The sequence below is a fragment of the Lissotriton helveticus genome, chromosome 4_1 (genome assembly GCF_964261635.1).
Source record: "Lissotriton helveticus chromosome 4_1, aLisHel1.1, whole genome shotgun sequence".
NCBI lineage: Eukaryota > Metazoa > Chordata > Amphibia > Caudata > Salamandridae > Lissotriton > Lissotriton helveticus.
In genome coordinates this window covers 1,504,418,987-1,504,441,457 of record NC_136063.1, presented here as the reverse complement: position 1 = coordinate 1,504,441,457, position 22,471 = coordinate 1,504,418,987, and the positions used below count along the sequence as shown (strand labels likewise).

The window sequence follows — 22,471 nt, the reverse complement described above, 5'->3', positions numbered from 1 at the left end:
TGGCCTGAGTGAACTATTAGTTTTTAAAATTTTGCGAAGATTCACCAAACGGCCCCAAAGATATTAGCAAAAGAAAAAAACGTTTTTTGAAATGAAACACGGTCCTAACTATAACTACCTACTGGCGACTGCCAGTAGGTAATATATATATAGATAGATACATATATATGATAAAACTAAAAATTGTATTTCAATAATGTTACACATTTTACACTAAATATATTAACAATAATCTAAAAGTTGAAAAAAATAACAAACATCTATTAAGAAAAGATGTATCACAATTTAAAAAATAAAATTAATATAAATAACAAGAATGCATTTGAAATAAAATATTTTTTTAATATTATGAAAATAAAGATAAAAAGACAAAATAATAACAAATAATAATAATCCCAAAAAAAACAACACTAGCAAATGTGTTGGGCTTTAAAGGATTCACATTTACTATTGTAACTATTACTTGAGCAAAAGAATGGAAAGTGTTGGGCATTGCAGGGATTCTATTTCCTATTTCCACTCCAGTGTAAGCCGGAGCAGGACAAGTGTTGGACTTTGGAGGGGTTAGATTTGCTCTTCATACTGCAATGTGAACAAAAACAGGCAAAGTGTCTGGAGGGCTTATAATTACCAGTGGTACTGAGGTCAGAGGCCTTACGACCGGCTAATATTGATTTGGTCAGTTGGAACTGAATCCGGTCAGTCATTCTGACTGGCTTCCGACGGGTTTATGGAGCCCGTTGGCCAGACGTAACCGTCCCGTAATCCAAATGGATGGTGGTTTACGCTGTCCGGATTATGATGCACGGTTTCTTGCAGGGTTTCCATGCTGTCCTTGTCGACATGGAAACCCTGTCCAACAGTGTGTTTAGAGGCCCCTTTCCCTTGCGGCTTCCGGTTATGAGCCAAGGGGGAACCTATGGTGCCCCCCTGTTAATCTCTGCCCCTTGTGGCAGGCATCTTGAGGTGCCCGCGGTGGGGTGCAGGGATTAACACCCCCTCCTATGTTCCTATGGGAGCATGTACTATGGCCGGTTTATGGCCGTAACACATGTTCCCAAATGGAAATGTTGAAATGCAACTGAACAGTGTACAGTCGCATCCTAATCAGACGATCGGGACAGTCGACCATAGGTTGGTCGGTCCTGTTTCCAAGACAGACTCGGGCAGACACAAGTCCACACAACATTGTAATAGGTTCAAAAGTGTTTTGAAATTCTCTGTCGCTCCTTTGAAGTGTTCCCCAAACGTTACCTGTAAAACACCAGCAGACCTGTCAAGCAGAATGTGACATTCAAGCAGGATTTGACACTATAATATCAAAGAGGATTCTCACTGCCCCACCCTGGTGATCACTTTAGACCAGCTCTGTGCAGCTCACCCTCGCACCGGGTTTGGTGCCTGGCTGACTCAAAGGACAAAAGTGGAGGCACGCCCAGATGTGAAATACATCTGTCTGTAACAGTGGAGGCCCCTTTGAAGTGCACTAAGGGTCTGGGCACAACCCCCAGACCAATCTGTCAGGGAGAGGATAACACCTCTCCACTCCCTTGATCCACTATCCCTGTCCAAGAAGCAGTTCACAACTCACCACAAAGCTGTTAGGTGACAGTTGAATATTTACACAGAGGACTCCAGAGGTTTTAGGCAGGCAAAAGGTAACTATTCTAAAGTACCTTTTCTGTAATAGTTTGACAAACAAATGCCTTTACCATTAACTTGGATTTTGTGTAACTAATAAAAAGAGCCCTTGAAGTATTTCTCTAGCTCTTATCAATCTAAAATTAGTATTATAAGTGTTATAACATAAACCATTTCTTTCCTATGGAAGTGGTCTGCCTTGCTACAGTGAAAATATGTTTTATGACTTTTCACTTTAAGTACATGTTGAATATTAAACATACCCTACTTTTAAATACATTGCACCCTGCCTTAATAGACAGTAAGGCCTACATAGGGATGACTTACAAATATTTAAAAGGAGGGTTTAGGTATGCCAAAAAGGAAAGGAGTTATTCTGACAGGTAGAATTTGCAGTTAACACCGGCACAGCCAGGCTACTGATAGGAGGTCTACAGTCATGTTTGCATTGTCGCTGCAGCGGTTGGCACAATGAGTGCTGCATTCCACTGGTAATATTTAACTTACAGGCCCTGGGTAAGTCAAATATGCCAACCATATGTATACCAATGTTATCATGTTGAAATGAGGAGCACAAGCACTTTATCACGGGTTAGCAGTAGCACAGGTAAAGTGCACTGAGTTCTATAGTCAGCAAAAAAAGATTTCAGCAAAAAGTCCATATTAAATTCAGAGTGACCCTGCACAGAGGGCAAATTTCCAACAATTTGTTCTTCCTACTGTCCACTTAAACACCAAAATAAATTATTATTATAAATAAATGTAACATTATTAACATTAAAATAGTAGTCAAATAAAACAAATACTAAATAAAAAATTTGTTTTAGACAATTTATCATTAAATACCTTCATTGAAATAATTGGCATAAGAAATAATCAATTGAATAATGTAGTTAACTAATTATCAAGTAATCCTTTATTTAACCTAAAATATGTTTCAAATAAAAACTAATACTTATTATTTTGTATACGTTCCCACCCTAATCCCCTACAAATCCAACAAATTACTATGAAACTATAAATTAGCAATTAAACTTTAGAAAATCTAAATTATACATTCATCACAGAATACAATTAAATTACTGAAATAACAATTAGCCAATTAAATGATTAAAAATAATTACTGATTAAATATGAAGTTAACAAGAGCCATTTAAAATCAAAACAATAATTTATCATTTAAATAACTTTCCACCTTATTCCGCTACAAATCCCACAACCTATGGCAAAATTATAAATGATTAATTAACCAAATATTTAATTTATATAAAAAATCTAAAGTGAAAACAATAATTATAATTTAAATAACCTCCAGCCTATTTCCTACACACACAACAACCCACAGCTAAACTAGAAATTACAAATTAAATGTAAAAATGATTCTATATTAAATTAATTTTAAAAATATATTTAACGCAACTATTAAAATAAACAACATTACATATACTATCTAACACAAAACAATATTATATACCACAACAAAAACAATAATCTTACCTACTATATTCTGTTCCAGAATATATTTTATTTACAATATTTTGACCACAATATTTATGCACCACAGTATTTTTTAAACAATATTTTGATCATCCCAGTGATATCACATGTTTTCATTGTGCAACTGCTTACAATGTCTCCTTTTTAGAAAAAAATGCTGAATCACAGAAAACCTTCATCAAAGGAGAGAGATCAGATGAAAAAAACAACAAGTGATGGACTGAATGTGGATCAATGTCACACACTCCCCCAGTCAAAAGATCTGGGCCCAAATCCATCGTTTTTTTGCACTCCACACCACCCTGGGTCAGATAATGGCTTTATGCAAATCAGCTCTGACCCTGTTGCCCCATGGGAACAGTCCAGTCCGAACTACAACAGCCATATCTTTCCCAGACCGGAATCAAGCATCCGAGGACCGGACCGGTTTCGAGGTAACACCTCTCTTCAGCCCGGCTAGCTTGACTCCAAGTGGTGTGGAGTGCCTGGGACCCACGTCTGGGCATCCCCAGCGCACTTAGGGCGGCAATTGCAAAAAACAACAAGTGATGGACTGAATGTGGATCAATGTCACACACTCCCCCAGTCAAAAGATCTGGGCCCAAATCCATCGTTTTTTTGCACTCCACACCACCCTGGGTCAGATAATGGCTTTATGCAAATCAGCTCTGACCCTGTTGCCCCATGGGAACAGTCCAGTCCGAACTACAACAGCCATATCTTTCCCAGACCGGAATCAAGCATCCGAGGACCTCTCTTCAGCCCGGCTAGCTTGACTCCAAGTGGTGTGGAGTGCCTGGGACCCACGTCTGGGCATCCCCAGCGCACTTAGGGCGGCAATTGCAAAAAACAACAAGTGATGGACTGAATGTGGATCAATGTCACACACTCCCCCAGTCAAAAGATCTGGGCCCAAATCCATCGTTTTTTTGCACTCCACACCACCCTGGGTCAGATAATGGCTTTATGCAAATCAGCTCTGACCCTGTTGCCCCATGGGAACAGTCCAGTCCGAACTACAACAGCCATATCTTTCCCAGACCGGAATCAAGCATTGTGGTTTTGCAATTGCCGCCCTAAGTGCGCTGGGGATGCCCAGACGTGGGTCCCAGGCACTCCACACCACTTGGAGTCAAGCTAGCCGGGCTGAAGAGAGGTGTTACCTCGAAACCGGTCCGGTCCTCGGATGCTTGATTCCGGTCTGGGAAAGATATGGCTGTTGTAGTTCGGACTGGACTGTTCCCATGGGGCAACAGGGTCAGAGCTGATTTGCATAAAGCCATTATCTGACCCAGGGTGGTGTGGAGTGCAAAAAAACGATGGATTTGGGCCCAGATCTTTTGACTGGGGGAGTGTGTGACATTGATCCACATTCAGTCCATCACTTGTTGTTTTTTGCAATTGCCGCCCTAAGTGCGCTGGGGATGCCCAGACGTGGGTCCCAGGCACTCCACACCACTTGGAGTCAAGCTAGCCGGGCTGAAGAGAGGTGTTACCTCGAAACCGGTCCGGTCCTCGGATGCTTGATTCCGGTCTGGGAAAGATATGGCTGTTGTAGTTCGGACTGGACTGTTCCCATGGGGCAACAGGGTCAGAGCTGATTTGCATAAAGCCATTATCTGACCCAGGGTGGTGTGGAGTGCAAAAAAACGATGGATTTGGGCCCAGATCTTTTGACTGGGGGAGTGTGTGACATTGATCCACATTCAGTCCATCACTTGTTGTTTTTTGCAATTGCCGCCCTAAGTGCGCTGGGGATGCCCAGACGTGGGTCCCAGGCACTCCACACCACTTGGAGTCAAGCTAGCCGGGCTGAAGAGAGGTGTTACCTCGAAACCGGTCCGGTCCTCGGATGCTTGATTCCGGTCTGGGAAAGATATGGCTGTTGTAGTTCGGACTGGACTGTTCCCATGGGGCAACAGGGTCAGAGCTGATTTGCATAAAGCCATTATCTGACCCAGGGTGGTGTGGAGTGCAAAAAAACGATGGATTTGGGCCCAGATCTTTTGACTGGGGGAGTGTGTGACATTGATCCACATTCAGTCCATCACTTGTTGTTTTTTGCAATTGCCGCCCTAAGTGCGCTGGGGATGCCCAGACGTGGGTCCCAGGCACTCCACACCACTTGGAGTCAAGCTAGCCGGGCTGAAGAGAGGTGTTACCTCGAAACCGGTCCGGTCCTCGGATGCTTGATTCCGGTCTGGGAAAGATATGGCTGTTGTAGTTCGGACTGGACTGTTCCCATGGGGCAACAGGGTCAGAGCTGATTTGCATAAAGCCATTATCTGACCCAGGGTGGTGTGGAGTGCAAAAAAACGATGGATTTGGGCCCAGATCTTTTGACTGGGGGAGTGTGTGACATTGATCCACATTCAGTCCATCACTTGTTGTTTTTTGCAATTGCCGCCCTAAGTGCGCTGGGGATGCCCAGACGTGGGTCCCAGGCACTCCACACCACTTGGAGTCAAGCTAGCCGGGCTGAAGAGAGGTGTTACCTCGAAACCGGTCCGGTCCTCGGATGCTTGATTCCGGTCTGGGAAAGATATGGCTGTTGTAGTTCGGACTGGACTGTTCCCATGGGGCAACAGGGTCAGAGCTGATTTGCATAAAGCCATTATCTGACCCAGGGTGGTGTGGAGTGCAAAAAAACGATGGATTTGGGCCCAGATCTTTTGACTGGGGGAGTGTGTGACATTGATCCACATTCAGTCCATCACTTGTTGTTTTTTGCGAGAGATCAGATGAACCCTTTGGTTGTCGTGTAGGATATTCCCAAACAGAGTAAGGGTAATCCCTGAATGAGTTCACATAAAGGTTATATAGTGCATCCACTTAGATAGAGAGTTTCAAGTTAAACAGCAAGGACACCAATTAAATTGTAAGAAAACTGCAGCAAAATGGGTTCCAGCGTTGTCATTACTATCATTGAAATAAATATTAAACCTTAAGCAACAAATACAATGATCTGTGATTAGGGGCAAGCAAAACCACAAAATGTCAGAAGTAAAACAATAACTCTAAACGGTTTAGCTAGACATAATGATGGCAGACTTTCTCCAGGCAAGGAGACCCACAAAGCCAAGCCTCAGTGAAGAGGAACTGGAAGGTCTTCTTCATCCTCAGAGAGATAGTTGCTGCTACCAAGACCGACCTGAATGGTGAGCAGGGCAAAACAATCTACCTGAGGCTGATATGAGGGAGCTTCACATACCTATTGGTACAGCTACTTCTCTAACCCAGACTTGGGAGGAAAACACAACATATAGAAAGGATAACCATATAAACATATAAAACAATCCAACCATATTTAATAACCCTTTTCTAAGTCAGATTTCTTCTTCTTGAGTATATTTCCCACTGAGAGTCACTTAGGTTCACTTCAACTGAAGCGTCACACTTGTTGCCATAACTTCTGTAGTTGGAGACTGTCAGACCTCTTTTAAACACACAGAACTTTACAAATCAAACAAGTCAGGAAACACCTTGTACTTTGTCCAGTCACACATTAGATTGCATAAGGCACTCTCAGAGCATCAACTGTTTAGGGAACATGACCCATAATAAAGAAGAGATTTGTGGGTATAGTTGGTGTTTGCAGATGCTTCTGTCAGACCATTGACTCTTTCATATTACAGAAGAGGCCACAAATGGTTGTACGGTCCCTTCTCTAGTACACAGGAATGTCACTAAGCTTTATAATGATATGCAGGAGGACTTGATACAATGCAAATGAAGGAATGTCTTTGCCCTACTGCCTCCACCATATTACTAACACTACTGCAATGCCAAACAGGCTCTAAGGTGGAAAGCCTGAGAGTGCCTTTCAGGACATGTATGTCCCAGGAACTACCCAGGCACTCCCAGAGAAGTGGACCCGAGGAGGGTGCATCTGTTGTAGCTCAGCACCGTGCACCTGATTACTGATATACATGGCTAGGAAGGTTCATTCAACCCTCCATCCACCCCACAATCAAGCCACAGATAACTTCCCATTCTGCATTGTACTTAAATCTGTCACAAGGTCTGCATAGGTATGCCACGGCCACCTTATGCTGTACAAGTGCTCTATGCACAGACCTTGGGTTTTACATGCCCATGCTGACTGATAATGTGATTGCTCCACTGCATGCACTTCTGCATAGTATAAAATTCCAACACTTCAAAGGCCCCCTAATATATAAGTATATACGTATATATATGTATATATATTTATATATCATCAAGGATCGCAGCAATGCAATCGCCATACATATGGAGATGGAACATGAAGGAGACTGGAAACTTTTGACTTTCTGGGCACTTGAGATGGTTCCCCAGAATGATAGAGGGGGAAACAGACAGAAAAAACTGAGACAAAGAGAGTGAAGACAAATTCTCAATTTCAGGACATTTACTCCCTTTGGTCTGAACCAGAGTGAAGAACTGTACATTCATTTGTAAAATGAAAATTGTTTGTTTGAGTACAAAAGAGTTTTTTTGGAGTATACCTGGAAAATTATGAATTGGGGTAGAGGACAGAAAGTGTTTCACAAATACTGTATCATGTTGACACACACACACGCAAACATAAAATAAGGAATTAAGCCACTATGACCCAGTTCCTGGTTCAGAAAGAGGCCTTTTTGTTAAATGGCGTAAATCCGTTCAGTAGTTGCTGAGAAAATCAAAAGTAAAAACACATATATATCTATGGCCGTGCAGCATCCGCGCACCCTCCCGATCACGAGCTGTATGCTAATTGGCTGTCAACACTCCAAAGTAGGAAGTGTTGGCAGCCATCTTGTGCCTCGGTAGAACCAAGGCACCAGGAATCTGTAAAAGAAAGGCACAAAACGCGAAAAGGGGGCTGGGTAAAACACCCTGACCCCCCTAGGCCTTCTTAGGGGGTCCCACAAGGACAATCGGCAAAATCTGCACGGTTGCACTGATCCTGTTGTGAAAAATAAAATGAAGGGCAGGCTCGTTAATAATTAGCCCCCGGGGGGGGCAAGTCCCGGGGGCAATAATATTTAATGTAATGGGGGGCTCAGAGGGGCCCCCCAGCCCCGGGGATCGCCACCCCCGGGGCTTTTATCAAATATGTGCTAGGAGGCTCACAGCCCCCAAAGCCCAGGGGATCGCCACCCCCTGGGGCTACAAAATACATGGGTGGGGGTCTCAAAGGTCCCCTCAAGCCCCGGGGACCTCCACCCCCGGGGCTTGTGATTATTAAAAAAAAAAAAAATAAATAACCTATGTGGGGAGGCTCAAGCCCCCACACATGCCCCTGGGTCCACCACCTCCCCGGGGCACTAAGTCTTTAAATTTGGGGGTCCATTAAGGGCCCCCAAGCCCCGGGGACCACCACCTCCCGGGGTTTTGAAAATGTTGGGAGGGGGCCACGCGACCCCCCTCCTGGAGCCCTTGATGGCCCTGGGGACCGCCACCCCCCAGGGCATGTCCTGTAGTGTCCTGGGGTACCCACTCCCCGGACACTGTAGTTTGCTATGGCAAGCCCAGAGCCTCGCGGCTCCCGCCCTGCCATAGCAAACTTGGTTTGGATTTTGAAAGAGAGAGCAGGGAAACCAGCTCTCTCTTTAAAAATGCAAACCAAATTGCTTTTCCAAACGGGGAGTTGCATTTTAGCAGCTCCCCATGTGGAAAAGCAATGCCATCTCCCGAGGGACGTGGGGAGCCGGCATGACCGTGGTGGGAATTAATTTCTCCTCAACCCTGAGGGTCCCTGAGGACCAACTAGCCCAACAGGTATCTCCAGTATGCACCAGGGAGCTGCGTTGCAGACAGGTGTTCAGAGGCCACGCCCCTTTTTACACCTCCCTGCAACGCAGCTCTGTGGCGCTACTGGAAGTACCAAGTGGGCTAGTTTAACCCTAGGGACCCTTAGGATTCAAGGGGACTTAATGTCTCAACTTAGAATGGCCACAGGGTGCGATTACACAGTGGTGAAGGGAGGGGACAGGGTCTGAGGTGATGGGTGCAAACACGCCCTGTGGTGCGTTTGAAGTTGGAGAAATAATTCCCCTTCAATCCTGAGGGACCTTGAGGGCCAACTAGCCCACTAGGTGCTTCCAGTAAGAGCCATTGCGCTGCGTTGCAGAGAGGTGGTGCAGGCCGTGCCCCTTTTTATACCTCTCTGCAATGGCGCTTACTGGACTTACCTAGTGGGCTAATTCGCCCCTAGGGACCCTCAGGATTCAAGGGGACTTAATCTCCCAACGTAAAACGGCCACAGGGTGTGTTTACACAGTGGGGAAGGGAGGGGACTAGGCCTAAGGTGACATGTGCAAACGTGCCCTATGGTGCGTTTTAAGTTGGGGAAATAATTCCACTTCAAACCTGAGGGACCCTGGGGGCCAGCTAGCCCACCAGGTGCTTCCAGTAAGCGCCACTGGTCTAGGCCGTGCCTCTTTTTACGTATCTCTGCAATGCAGCTCTCTGGCACTTACTGGAGGTACCTACTGGGCTACTTGGACCCTAGGGACCCTCAGGATACAAGGGGACTTAATCTCCCAACTTAAAATGGCCACAGAGCGTTTTCGCACAGTGGTGAAGGGAGGGGACGGGACCTGAGGTGACGTGCGCAAACATGGCCTGTGGCGCATTTTAAGAGGTAGTTTTAATCCCCCTGCCCTATTATATACTAGGGGCTTACCGAGGAGGTCATGCTAATCACAGGGGCACCCCAACACATAGTGTTCCCTAGTGTATGTAGGTGTTTTCACTGTATTCTAAGTGCCTTTTAACCTAGCATTGGCTCTAGGACTGGTTAGTCAGACTCAGTTACCACCAGTATTCATCTGAAAAAGTTGAGGGTAAAGGATGATTTTGCAACTAGGCTTCTTACTGCTCCCCTGTTGGTTCTTTTCACACATGTTTTGCTTCTTCCTGCACTTTTCTTCGTCTTTGAGGACTTCTGTTGCTTCTTTCTGCACTTTTTTTCTTTCTGTGCGTTTTTTCTTCCTATCTCTGTAAGCATAGTTAGAAATTAGCATTTAAAAAACCTTTGAAATTAACTGAAAAAACCATAGGTATCAGGCACGTTATAGTTAGGAATTAGCATTTAAAAAAACTTTAGAAATTCACTGAAAAAACCATAGGTTTCAGGGGCGTTATAGTTAGCTAGACATTTCACTTGTACAAAACCATTGAGAATTCCCCTGTTATAATTAGTTCAGCTAACTATAATTTGCGCGCCCGCAATGCACTGCTGATGATGTCACATATTACATCTCTCATGACATGGTCAGTGACATCACTCATGACATTACTGATGACATCTCAAATGACATCACTGATGACATCACTGTGACATCATCCTTGTGATAGAGTGGCAGACCTCCTCTCACCCTAATATAACCTTTGATATACACACTCAAAAATAGAAACTGACATTTTCAAAACAATGGACATACCAATACCACTTACAACACACCTATTTAGTAATTCCAAGATCTACACACACATCCACTCATTTACCAACAGTCCTATACAGTCACTCATACATGTACTCACTCCTCAAATGTACTCATACACCTACACATCCTGTTACACACCGCCACTCATCCATAGAGTGACTCAGACACATAGTTACTCATGCTAATAAAGATTCAAACATCCATTTACTTGCATATCCAGTTATAAACACACTACCACACTTACTGCTACAGAAACTTACACATACTTACTCTCTTAAGCAATCACTTATAGAAACACATACTAATTTATTCTTCCATCGACCTTGAAATGTACATATATAAAACACATTTAATTTTCAGAAAAATACACATACACTGGATGATGTCATCAGTGATGTCATCAGTGATGTCATTTGACATGTCATCAGTGATGTCATGAGTGATGTCACTGACCATGTCCTGAGTGATGTAATATGTGACATCAGCAGCAGTTCAGTGCAGGCGCGTGAGTTATAGTTAGCTGAACTAACTATAACGGGAATTTCAATGGTTTTGTACGAGTGAAATGTCCAGCTAACTATAACGCCCCTGAAACCTATGGTTTTTTCAGTGAATTTCTAAGGTTTTTTAAATGCTAATTTCTAACTATAACGTGCCTGACAACCTATGGTTTTTTCAGTGAATATATATCTATATATAGATACACATATATATGCATATATACACTTGCGCTGATGCTTTTAAATTGTGGATATGTTTATTATTAATTCATAAACATATTTATTAAATGTATGCAATATATAAAAAATACCAGTTATGACTGAGAAAAGATGATTGCTCACAGAGAGATCACCTTTTAAAAGCTTCCAGTTCTCTATACGGTGTTATTACCACATACAGCATATTTTGAAAAAGAATAAAGCTTTAGAAATCCAGTTGTAATGCCTTACAGAACAGTAACTACTTTTTTCAACATACCCTCATAAACAAATGCAAACAGAATAGTCATTTGCATCCCAAAGTATTCCTAGATTCACAAAAAGAGCTCACTGGATGAATGCAGAGCAGATAATCCATTTAGCTTTGGTTGGGGCTGCCCCTGATTTCTCATTACACTTGCATCATTTCCAGCATTTTGCGTTACGCTTGTTACACGAAATTCTAGAAAGGATGCCTTTATGCCACCTCATGTAGTAATTTCAAGTCTGTTCGGGTAAAACTCCTCTCGGGGGAGTACAGGAACAATAGGCACGAACAGAACGCAAATAGCTGTAACTCGCAGTACGTCTGTTTTTTGCGCTTTTATTACAACCAAATGAGTCTTATTATTTCAAATGTAGGCAAGGACACATTTTGTGCTAACATATTCCGCCTAATATCAGGTTTGACTGTTGCATAATTTTGCGTACATTGACTGAAGTTTCAATTAATTAAACAAATAGAAATTAAGTGAATTTCACGCCTTCTTACATATTTCCCAGGCGAATACCTGTTTGCATTCGCGGAATCTTTGGAAAGAGGCCTGTGGACAAATGGATAGGACTAATGTATTAGGCAAAGAAGGTTTCTCTTTATTAAAGATTCTTGGCAGTGAAATATTTAATGTCTTTTGCTTCAAATCACATTCTTTAATATAATACGTCGTTTAATGAGACATCTAATTCCGTTTAGGTAGATTCATATTTAAAATGTGCAGTACTATCAGGTTTTAGCGAAAAGTTAATCAACATGCATTGAAAACACAATAAGTTTGAGTTTTTTATAGCACATACACACAATCACGCATCATGCAGGCACCCAAGCATACAGATACGCAGACGCTGTTGCCTTTGTGAATCGACCCAGTAGTATTTTTTCTACCTGGTAAAACAACTACCTTGTGGGGAAATCTCTGCACATTCCCTACTTCCTCTATAGCTCCACCTAATTTAGAGGTGTTCGTTCCACTTCTCTCTCAAGAAATGTGTTAATCTAACCCTTGGCCGCAGAAAAATGTATATGAGTAGAGAAACGTTGAAACAAAAATACACCTGAGGTTGTGATGCTGTGACCTACATGTAACGTATTACGTCAACGAATTGCACAATTTTTGCTGCTGTGAGGACAGTTACTTACTTACAGCCAGATTTAAAGGATGTGTTAGTGAAGGAAGTTAATTTGTGCATTCCGGCCATGAATGATCTACAATTAGGAAAAAAACGAGGGAATTGGAGAGTATGTTCCCCGCAGGGGCGGTGGATGAGATTTGAAAGTGGTGGGGCGCAAAGTGATTGCATACAGCACTGTAGTGAGCGAGCGCAGCGAGCGAGCGCAGCGAGCGACCCCGAACCCCAAAAGGGGGGTTTGGGGGGGGTTACACCCCCATGAAAATTTTGAAAAAAAAGAAGAAAAATTGTGCATTTCCAAGCAAATTTGAGAAAGCAGGAAGGTTAATAAAGCAATTGTGAAAGTGCAGTTATTACATTAATAGATGGTATAACATTAATTATGGCATAACATAGGTAGCTGCTTATTCAGTATAACCACAGAGCTGAATTCAGACTATAAGACTTTCATGAAAATCTCAGCTCTAAGAGTAGAAGAAGTGTGTGTGGGGGGGGGCTCTCTGTGTGTGTGGGGGGCTCTCTGTGTGTGGGGGGGCTCTGTGTGTGTGTGGGTGGCTCTGTGTGTGTGTAGGTGGCTCTGTGTGTGTGTAGGTGGCTCTGTGTAGGTGGCTCTAATACTTTTTTCCCCAGAAATAAATCCTTATAGAAATATTGCACATTAACCGATATCTTAGTAAACAATCATGAATGCCATACAATTAGGGGTGTGCAGCACACATTTAGATCAATTTAACCAACGCATGACTTTGGCTAATAACAATGTAAAGACTTAGAATTTCCGACACTAAAACACAATGAATGGTCATCAACCCAAAATCCCAGAAATATTAAGTTCACATTAAAAAGACAAAAGGTGCCAAATTAACCAGTAGCATGCAACTCGTTTTGCTCAGGAACAACATTATAAAGTGCAACATGTATAACAGCTTATCACAGTCACCCGGGGATCACTTAGTCAACCTTATTAACAGGTCAAATTTCCATCTCCCACTTGACCATGCCCAATCATCCTCATATCATACTAGAAAAAGCAAGTGTTTACAAGGCAGCAAAGCCAGGGGGAACCCCATGTGTGGAAGGGGTCTCCTGGTCTATCCAACCAATTTCTGTCAAGAATTGCATCAATCAAGCAACATGTGTGATCCGTAGTCCACCCTGAGTGAAAGACTGGTGCTGCCGCTGCTGACATCTGAGTCAAAATGCTTCAGTGCCACCGAGACAGAAGCCATCATTGGTCAGAAGCACTTAACTGTCATGACATCGACAAGGTCATGATCAGCCAGGAGCCCACACCTACCCCCCAGCCTCCCATTTGCACCTGGCTTAGGGAGGCCAATACTGCGGAAATGCAAACAGAGTTTAGCAAAGCTCGATTTTGCTGAGTAACTTTAAAGAGGTGAAAGTAAACTGTTGGGTGCATCTATCCCTTGAAGGTGGTTTGAGTGCCCTGCCCCTGTAACTACTCCTGAGTTAGATGAAAGGGATTATAGATGCTGGGGAACTCTATTAGCAGGGGAGGCTACAAAAAGATGTGGCACCTCAAGGAAGCTCGCAAACAGGATCGCAGCCTTATGGCTGATTCTCTTAATTGTGCTGTGTAGTACTATCTTATGCTGTGTGAACAAAGTACCCTCTTTTAGTTCAAAACATAAGCAATGTCCTGGACTATTTGTTATTGTGTCTGTTGGTTGTCTGTTGACTTCGGAGCTCCCTCACTTCACCCTCCACTACCTACGTGACCCTGAGAGTCAAGTGCAGAAAATACGCACTTGGCCCTCTTTGTAGAGCCATAGTAGGACGGATTGCATGACGCCAGTGGCAAATGAACTCAGTCACCACATTTGGGACCCCGAAGCCTTTGTCTGTCCTATTGCCCTGTCATATCACTAGCCAGGACTATTGCTTCACTCCGCATCACGCCTATCACATCATTAACTAGGAGTATCACATAACATCACATCTCAGGGTAGAACTGTCACATCACTGTCTAGGACTACCACATCTTCAATCATGACTATCCTATAACACCACATCTGCAGCCAGAAACTATCACAACATCAGGCTGTATTATGACATCACACCACATCACTAGGGGGTCTGTCACCTGCTAGGACTATAACATTACTAGCCAAGACTATCATATCACACCACTTTACCAGCCACAGATATCACATCAATAGCAAGGACTAACACCATCTATGACTATCACTTTACAGAGTTCTCATCAAATGAGAGTATCACATTACACCATATTACCAGCCATGGCTATTGCCAAGTAAAGCTATTCCATCACACCACATCACCAGCTAGGTCTATCACCAGCTAAGATTATTGCATCACCAGCCAGGACCATCGCAGCAAGAGCCAGGACTAGCACTTCAACATCCAGAACTATCCTATCACATCAGAACTATCACATCACTGACCAGGTAAATTAGATCACAACTTTCACCGATAGGACTAGGACTGCAGCATTACTTACTAGTACTTACACATCACACCACACCTCAAGCTAGAGCTATGATCAACTAAACCTATTGCATCACACCACATCACCAGCCAGGAATATCACATGACCGCGCAGCTATGACTATCACCCGCTAAACTAAACTAGGGTAGGGTATGTTGCAGTTATTAGCGAGGGAGGGAGAGACAGAGCGGTAATATCAGATTATGTCTACACTTTATTATTCAGATCTAACCTGGAATATTTTGACCAGATCTGGGGGATTCATCTCAAGTTCCAAGGCCAGACAATACTATCACATCACACAGTACTCTCACAGGACACCACATCTGGATTATCAATTGACAAGCCAGGACAATTGTGTCACCGCCACATTGCTTCTTTAAATGGAGTCAGTTTCTCTGAAATCTTACTAAATTTAATATACTTTTCCCCAAATCTCCCTAAAATCCACGATCCTTTCGTGAATTACAATAGATGAAATAGGAGACTAATCTTATAAGGACTATAAGTAGCTATTTTTGCATATCACTAAAATGTATTCAACACATTTACATCTTTAGAACGTGCCTTCATTTTGCCATCTTCATGAATGTGAGGACACTCAGTTCACCCTGATAATGATGAATCCCCACATTCTCTCAGGACTGGGCTCTCGTCCTGATTAAAAGGCTTTATTGGGTTTTACTTCCTTGTCCTATTTCCATGAATTTCTGGAAATGTCTAGAACGCCCTCAGCTTAAGTTCGGCCCAGCTCCGAGGGCTTCCAGCAGAATCTGTTTTTCAAACACGGCAGTGTGTACAGACCAGCCCCCAACGGAAGACATGTTGGGGAGACGGGCCTACGGACGATGGGGCGTTAGATTTTAAATGTATATATTTGGTTTCTGCTTCGAGGGCGGAAGTAATTGAATCACGCGCGGTTCTTACCCCGTCTCTACTCACTCCACCGCTGCCTCCGAGCGGCACTTGTTTTCATGTTTTTAAAAATAGCTGCTGACTCAAATGAACCTATGCTCCGAGTTTCTGAAGAAACGGAGAGGCCAGCAGTGCGGAGAAGCAGCACGCGTCGGGTCCGGGGATAAGCCGCAGGTAAATGAGATTGCTTTTCCTGTATTATCGTGGTCTCGGGGCCACCCCCACGCGCGGCATCCAATGGGATGCTGCGCCGGTGGACCAGCCAATGCTGGCGCTGCACGCATTCACATCTAGATACAGGAGTATCAAAGTGTTGAGTCCGGTAGTGGCAGGCGAGGGATCGCTCGGTTTCAGCGGGATCCGAGATCAGGTTGACAGTCAGCGGGGAGGGTGCTCCCACACAGAAGTTCCGGGTACGTTCATTCCGTGTCTTTATTGGGTGGCACCACGAACTTCAGGCCTTTGGAGCACTGCCTCCTTCGTTGAGCATTCCCTTCATCACATCCGTCCACTGGATCTGGAGCTACATCCATTTACCCACCTTTAGCCTGGTCCCGAGCGAGGGCCGGGTCGGAAGTATCACCGGCTAAGCGACCTGTGGTCCTTTTTTCTTCTCGTCACAGCCCTGATGAGTCGTGCAAGCACTGTTACCGCTTGACGACGAAACACGTGTCGGCTGGCCATTCATGCAATAAAAGAGGATTCATCCAACAACCATTTTCCTCTGTTTCGACCACTGCTAATTGTACCTTTATGTCCATTGAGGCATCTCTTTCTTTACTGTAATTTGGTGTGCAATTGGTATTTGTTCTTGCTTTGCCCATAAAGTCACTGGCACTGGTATGATGCAAATATCGTGGGCCCTGATTATGGGAGGCACGTTACATTTCAATCCTGTTTGTACAGGGATGGGAATTATGAGATGGTCACCATGCCGAAAACTGGCAGAATTTACCAGTAAAAAAAGTGGGAGTAAATTTCGATACATGAAGCTTTTGAGGCAGAAAGCAGAAATTACCATATGTGATTTCGCATTTTCACAATGAAACTTGGAATTAGAGGTACAACTACATGGATCAAATATTTAAATTCTCTGTAGTGGTATTTACCACGGGCAGTAAGTATCTCACTATCATTCAGCCTACTTGTAAGTGGGACCTTTGACTAAGAGTGGTGGAGAAGGTCAAATTGTCATAGTACCCTCACCATACAAAACAGCTTAATGTTCTAACTCTCTACATAATGCTAGATCATGGATGGATGAAATGAACCACAATAATTCAGTTTTTCTTAACCACGTTAATCAGCACTCAGTCATCAAATGCAACACAAAAACATGACAGAAATCCTTTACATTTGAAAGGGTACTTACTTTCGCGATCACAAGTCTGATCTCTGGTAGGTCAGGGGTATAGAGTATCTTTCCGTGCAGCAGAGGCTTCAGGAATGTCCACACCAGGGCCCCATTCGGGGACTGTAAGATTTCCTGATAAAACTGCAGGCAAAATGGGGCTGTTGAAGTAAAGCAGAGTCAAGGAGGGAGATTAATTGTGGTGTACACTGAGTTTAGCCAGGCGCTCTTTGTATATTGCCCTGATATGGACTGACACAAAAAAAAATTACTGCGTTAAGGATGAAAACAACGACAATAGTGCAATGGAAAGCCATTTGATGAGGGATTTTTTAATGACACCTATTTTTCAGACACATTCAGTGAGTTTTTTTTTCAATTAAGTGCTCAGTTCCCAAATTTGTTTGTGGTTGGCCTATTTAACATTGTTTATTCCTGCAACTGGATGACCTCCCCAAAATGTGTAGAACATCAAGGTGCAACATTTTATTTCCAAGGCCCCCTAAGGTTCAAATATGCATTTAACACTGGCAGTAATACCACTAACACAATACAAAGGCTCCGAATAGGTCTTAGAAAATGATTCTCGTGCTCAAACCTTGGTAGTTTGGCTGCGAGCAGGCAGGCTTAACTTCAAAGACAGGTATGTAAAGCATTTAAAAACACAATTTCAGTAAATAATAAAGTCACACCACACAATAAAATTCCAACACAATAGGAATGTTTTTTTCTTTAAAATGACACCAAAATGAAAAATATCTACTGTAGGGAACTAGAGATATGGTATTTTAAAGATTAAACACTTTCTAGTGCTTAGACACCAACAGTGCCACTTTTGGACATTTGGTTGCCTCTGACAGGGATAAATTCACAATTAGCAACTTTTCTGGAGGATTTATCACCAGACGTCATGCAGCCTCCTCCAACAGGCCGGATTCAGTGAGGAACTCCTTTCTGAAGTTCCTCTTGCGGGTCCCAAGTGTCCAACACACAATCCAAGGGTCTGGAATCTCCAAGATGGTCCTTGAAAGGTGGACAAAACCTTTAGAAATCCATAGTACTCCAGGCAGAGGGTCCTTTGTGGTGATGGTCCAGGTGAGCTCTGTTAACCTGTAGCTTGCAGGGAACCCACTCTTTAGTCCCTTTCTAGCAAGTTTGATCCACAGGGCTGTAGTTTCAGATTGTGCAGCAGGTGCAGTCAGTTAGAGTGCAGGGCCTGGTTGGTGCAAAAATCAAACTTCCAGCGTGGACCCTTCTTTTTTCTTAAGGTTCAAGCAGCAGATCTGAGAGGCATTGTCCCTCTCAGATACTTAGTCAGTGTTCTCTGGGGTCAAGCAGGAGGGCACTCCTGTCCAATGAGGTGCCATGCAAACACTCCAGAGAATGACCACTTCCTCCAAAGTGTGGCACAATGATCTCCCAGAAATCACAAGTTGTCCAAAATTCAATATATCAGAATTTCCAGCAGGGAGAGAAGAGCTGGCTAACCACGCCTACAGGATAGCTAATCTCCATAGTCTCTCCCCCTTGCATCTGCTCCTTTCTTCCTTAAGCCTAGCATCTGGCTAAGTTCAAAGAGGAGAGTTGTAAATGAAAATGGTGTCTTCAGCCTGTCTCCTCCTTCCATTGAAGTATATTGTTTACGAGCACGCCCTTGCTCTGATATTCCTGTGTAGCAGAACCCTGAACTACCAGAAGAGCTGGCTCTCGCCAGGGTCTCTTTATCACCTCAACAAAGGAGCCTGGCTAATCCACTTAACACTGACCAATCAGAACAAACCACTGGAAGGCTGAATTTTGGCTTACAGAAAAGAAAGTCTTATAACTTCTTGTCTATACATTGTAGAAGAAATTCAACAATACCATATTTTTGAATTTATCAATACCATTTTAGGAAGTCCTTATATGCCATTTTTATAATTCTCCGAGCAGGAATTATTACTTAATAACTTCTTGCCATGTTAACCAATGTGGCAGGAGATTTGCAACAGGAAAATGACTTGGGCCGTTTTTCCAACACCAGGGCTTATAAAAACATCTTTTATAAGATCCCTGCCTATATCTACAAGATCCCTCACCCCTGCAACACCTAGGGAAGACTTTATGAGTTCTGAAAAAATATTGTAGATCCTCCCTCCATAGCGCTCCTAGCACAAAAGTCGATTTTGTGAAGCAATTTATCACAATTTGGGGAGTGAAATGTGCAATTTCACTTAACCCAGGGCATATACAACTCATTTAATAAGGGTCCTCCTTCCAAATACCTGACCCCCCACCCCTGGGACACCTAGTGGAGACCCCGGGGATACCTAATATGCCCAACCACTGTAGTTTATCAATTTTCTAAGTGCCACAAACACCAAAGTCAAGTGTGGGCGCAATGTGCATTTTAAAAGCAGCCCTGCAACACAGGGTTGCTTTTAAACTGACCTCAGGCTTCAGCAGTGCACACATGCAAGTGCAAAAAAGGGATGCTCGCCTCTAACTGCCATGCCCTATTATATACTAGGGACTTAAAGGTAGTTTCAATCCCCCAACCCTATTATGTACTAGCTCCTTATTGGGGAGGTAATGCCAATGACAGGGTCAGTCAGAGTCGGTTATCACCAGTACCAATCAGCAAAAAGTTGGGGAGTGCCCAGGGCTCAGGATGACATTGCAACATACATCCTTTCATTTCCTAGGTCATGGATGCTCAGTCCTGGGGTTTTATGTGGCAATGAAAGCATAAATCAGGACAGTGCAACCAACAAAATCAATTAGCTGCTCCTTGAGAGCAAATCCAATACATATTTGTGAAATAAGAATCTTTGCTCATCCCTACATTACTGTTCTGCTACAGATGATGAAACCTGATTTAACATATGGCTTGACAAATTGCATACATGATTTCTCCAGTGGCATGACCTATCACCTGATCTTTAAAAAAATGAATGACACAAATATGGATATAGTATGAGCTCACAGTGTATGTGTTGAGATTTAAATAAATAGTCTAATTATTTGTTATAAACAATGAGATTTGAATCACATGTGAGCAAGGTATGGCTTGTGAAGCTATCTACAAATAATAATTTCAGGGTGTTTTTGATTTTATTTTATTACCACAACTGCACTTTGTTTTAAGTGCATTTCAGAGTAATTGTAAACATACATTAATGTGCTATGATCAAAGCTAACCATAACTTCATATTAACTGTGCTTTTTTAGATCAAAATGTAAAAGCGTTTTACTGGTGGTTGTGTGGATATAAGCGGTAGGTGGGTGTAGAGTTTCACAATAAATACTCTGTATCCTACCGCTGTTCTACATGGCCTTCCTCTGTTTGCACCAGACGTTGCCAACATGGTATAGCTACAGGCTATCCTTTCACAAACCCACCTTGTGAATAACCACCACTGTTTGTAGCCTTTAGTTGTGTGTAATGGTATTTTGCCCAAGGTAACCAAACTGTCATGCGTCCAACTGACAACTGCACTTGCAGTTTGCAAGTTAAACCATATTCTGCTAATGTATTAAGAAATAAAAACTGGCTTGACCTTCCTTTAACTTCCAGCTCTTGCTTATCACATCTCCGAGAAACGTAGGGTCCCTGCATTTCGCTTAATGTGATATAGTAACAGAAAACAAAACGTAGTTTCCTGACTAATTTTGTGCAGAAATGCAAAGCAGCTAACATTCTTAGCAAATACATATCCCCCCCCCCCACCACACTCAGTGTTAACAATGTGGCTGGGGCATGTGCATGAACAGAATCTGCTTCTTTCATTTTGAATGTAGTGTTTTTTCTGGAATGTACCAGGGATCAGTGGAAGGGAACTGCTCGCCTGTATGGTTTGGCCCTTGGTGGATAATCTCCATGTAATGAATTAACTCCCTCTGGGCATCATGGAGGGGGGTCTAAATGTAATAAATGTGTAATTGTGGGTCTTAATTCTAATTTGTTAAGGGTGTTAAGGTGCAATATGTTCAGGAGGTGCAAGAAGGAATGAAACAGTTTGCTTTACAAATCACTGGTGTTGCGTAGGTGGTAGAAGTGTGTGATCATGGAAGATCATAATGCCAGATTGTGATACTGTGTTTGGTGAACGGTGATGACTCTATTGGATAACTCTAATCCTGTTTTTTTTAACCAAATTTGAGAAAGCGTGTGGTGCCGACAATATTAAGTTGATGAAGCCAGACATCAATCCTGGTTGAGATGGCAGACAAGGATTTGATGTGATCTTAGCTATTTTTCTACTTTAAAATACTCCAATGCATTTTATATTTGTGTATATATAAATGCATGTTGCATTAGTTTGGTGTGGGTTGCACAAACATGTCATTTCATATATTCGCTAGTGTTATTTAATAGATCAGCAATAACTTGCCATGCACAGCTAAAGCTCTCATTGCCTGCTTCATACTGCTTAGTATTGATACGCGCCACTGTTCTTTTCTGTATTTCAACAATCAACAATGTGTCACAGAGCCAGTAAGTAGGTAACAGGTCCTAATGATGACTGCTGCCTGTAAAAGTCAATAAAAGGTAACGTGTTGATTGTTGTTCTTAATGGCATTCAATAGAAGAACCCTGAAAGGTATATAAAATGAAAGCAAGCTTTAAGGAGAGAGAAATTTCCAAGGACCTGAGGATCAAGGTTTGGCACAAAAGTTGTAAACATCTTCTTCTTTGGAAGACAAGGACAATGACTGTTGTCTTATGAAAGCCCCTTATAAACATTTGCTGGAGTGCCATAACTGCTGGGTGTGAGGGAAGAGACAGTATCTCCTCTAGTGAAGGAAAGCAATGTTGTTGCTCCATTAAGGTATGCGGGTTAGAAGCATGACTACCTAGTTATCTTTGCTGGCTCCCTTTGGTGCTAAAGTAGTTTAGCTAGACACAGGAAAGGAGAGTTGAAGAAGAAATTTAGTGACAAGCTGAATTACTGTAATAATGTTGCTGTTTTTCCTTTTATTTAGCCTGATTACAACTGTCATTGCCACTATTCTGTTTGTTCTCATAGGTATTGCTATCAATAATCTATGCACCAGTAAAGGACTTTGATCTCATTATTTTAAATAACAATTATAA

General features: G+C 42.8%; 1 protein-coding gene across 1 annotated transcript in view; it reads right to left on the bottom strand.

Moving 5' to 3' along the window:
* Window positions 1-22,471, bottom strand: part of ABCA13 (ATP binding cassette subfamily A member 13) — a 2,470,580-nt gene that overhangs the window by 1,937,548 nt on the left and 510,561 nt on the right. The window contains exon 19 of the mRNA XM_078686273.1: window positions 17,416-17,555. Coding sequence (XP_078542399.1) covers window positions 17,416-17,555 — 140 coding nt within the window. The remainder of the gene's footprint in view (window positions 1-17,415; window positions 17,556-22,471) is intronic.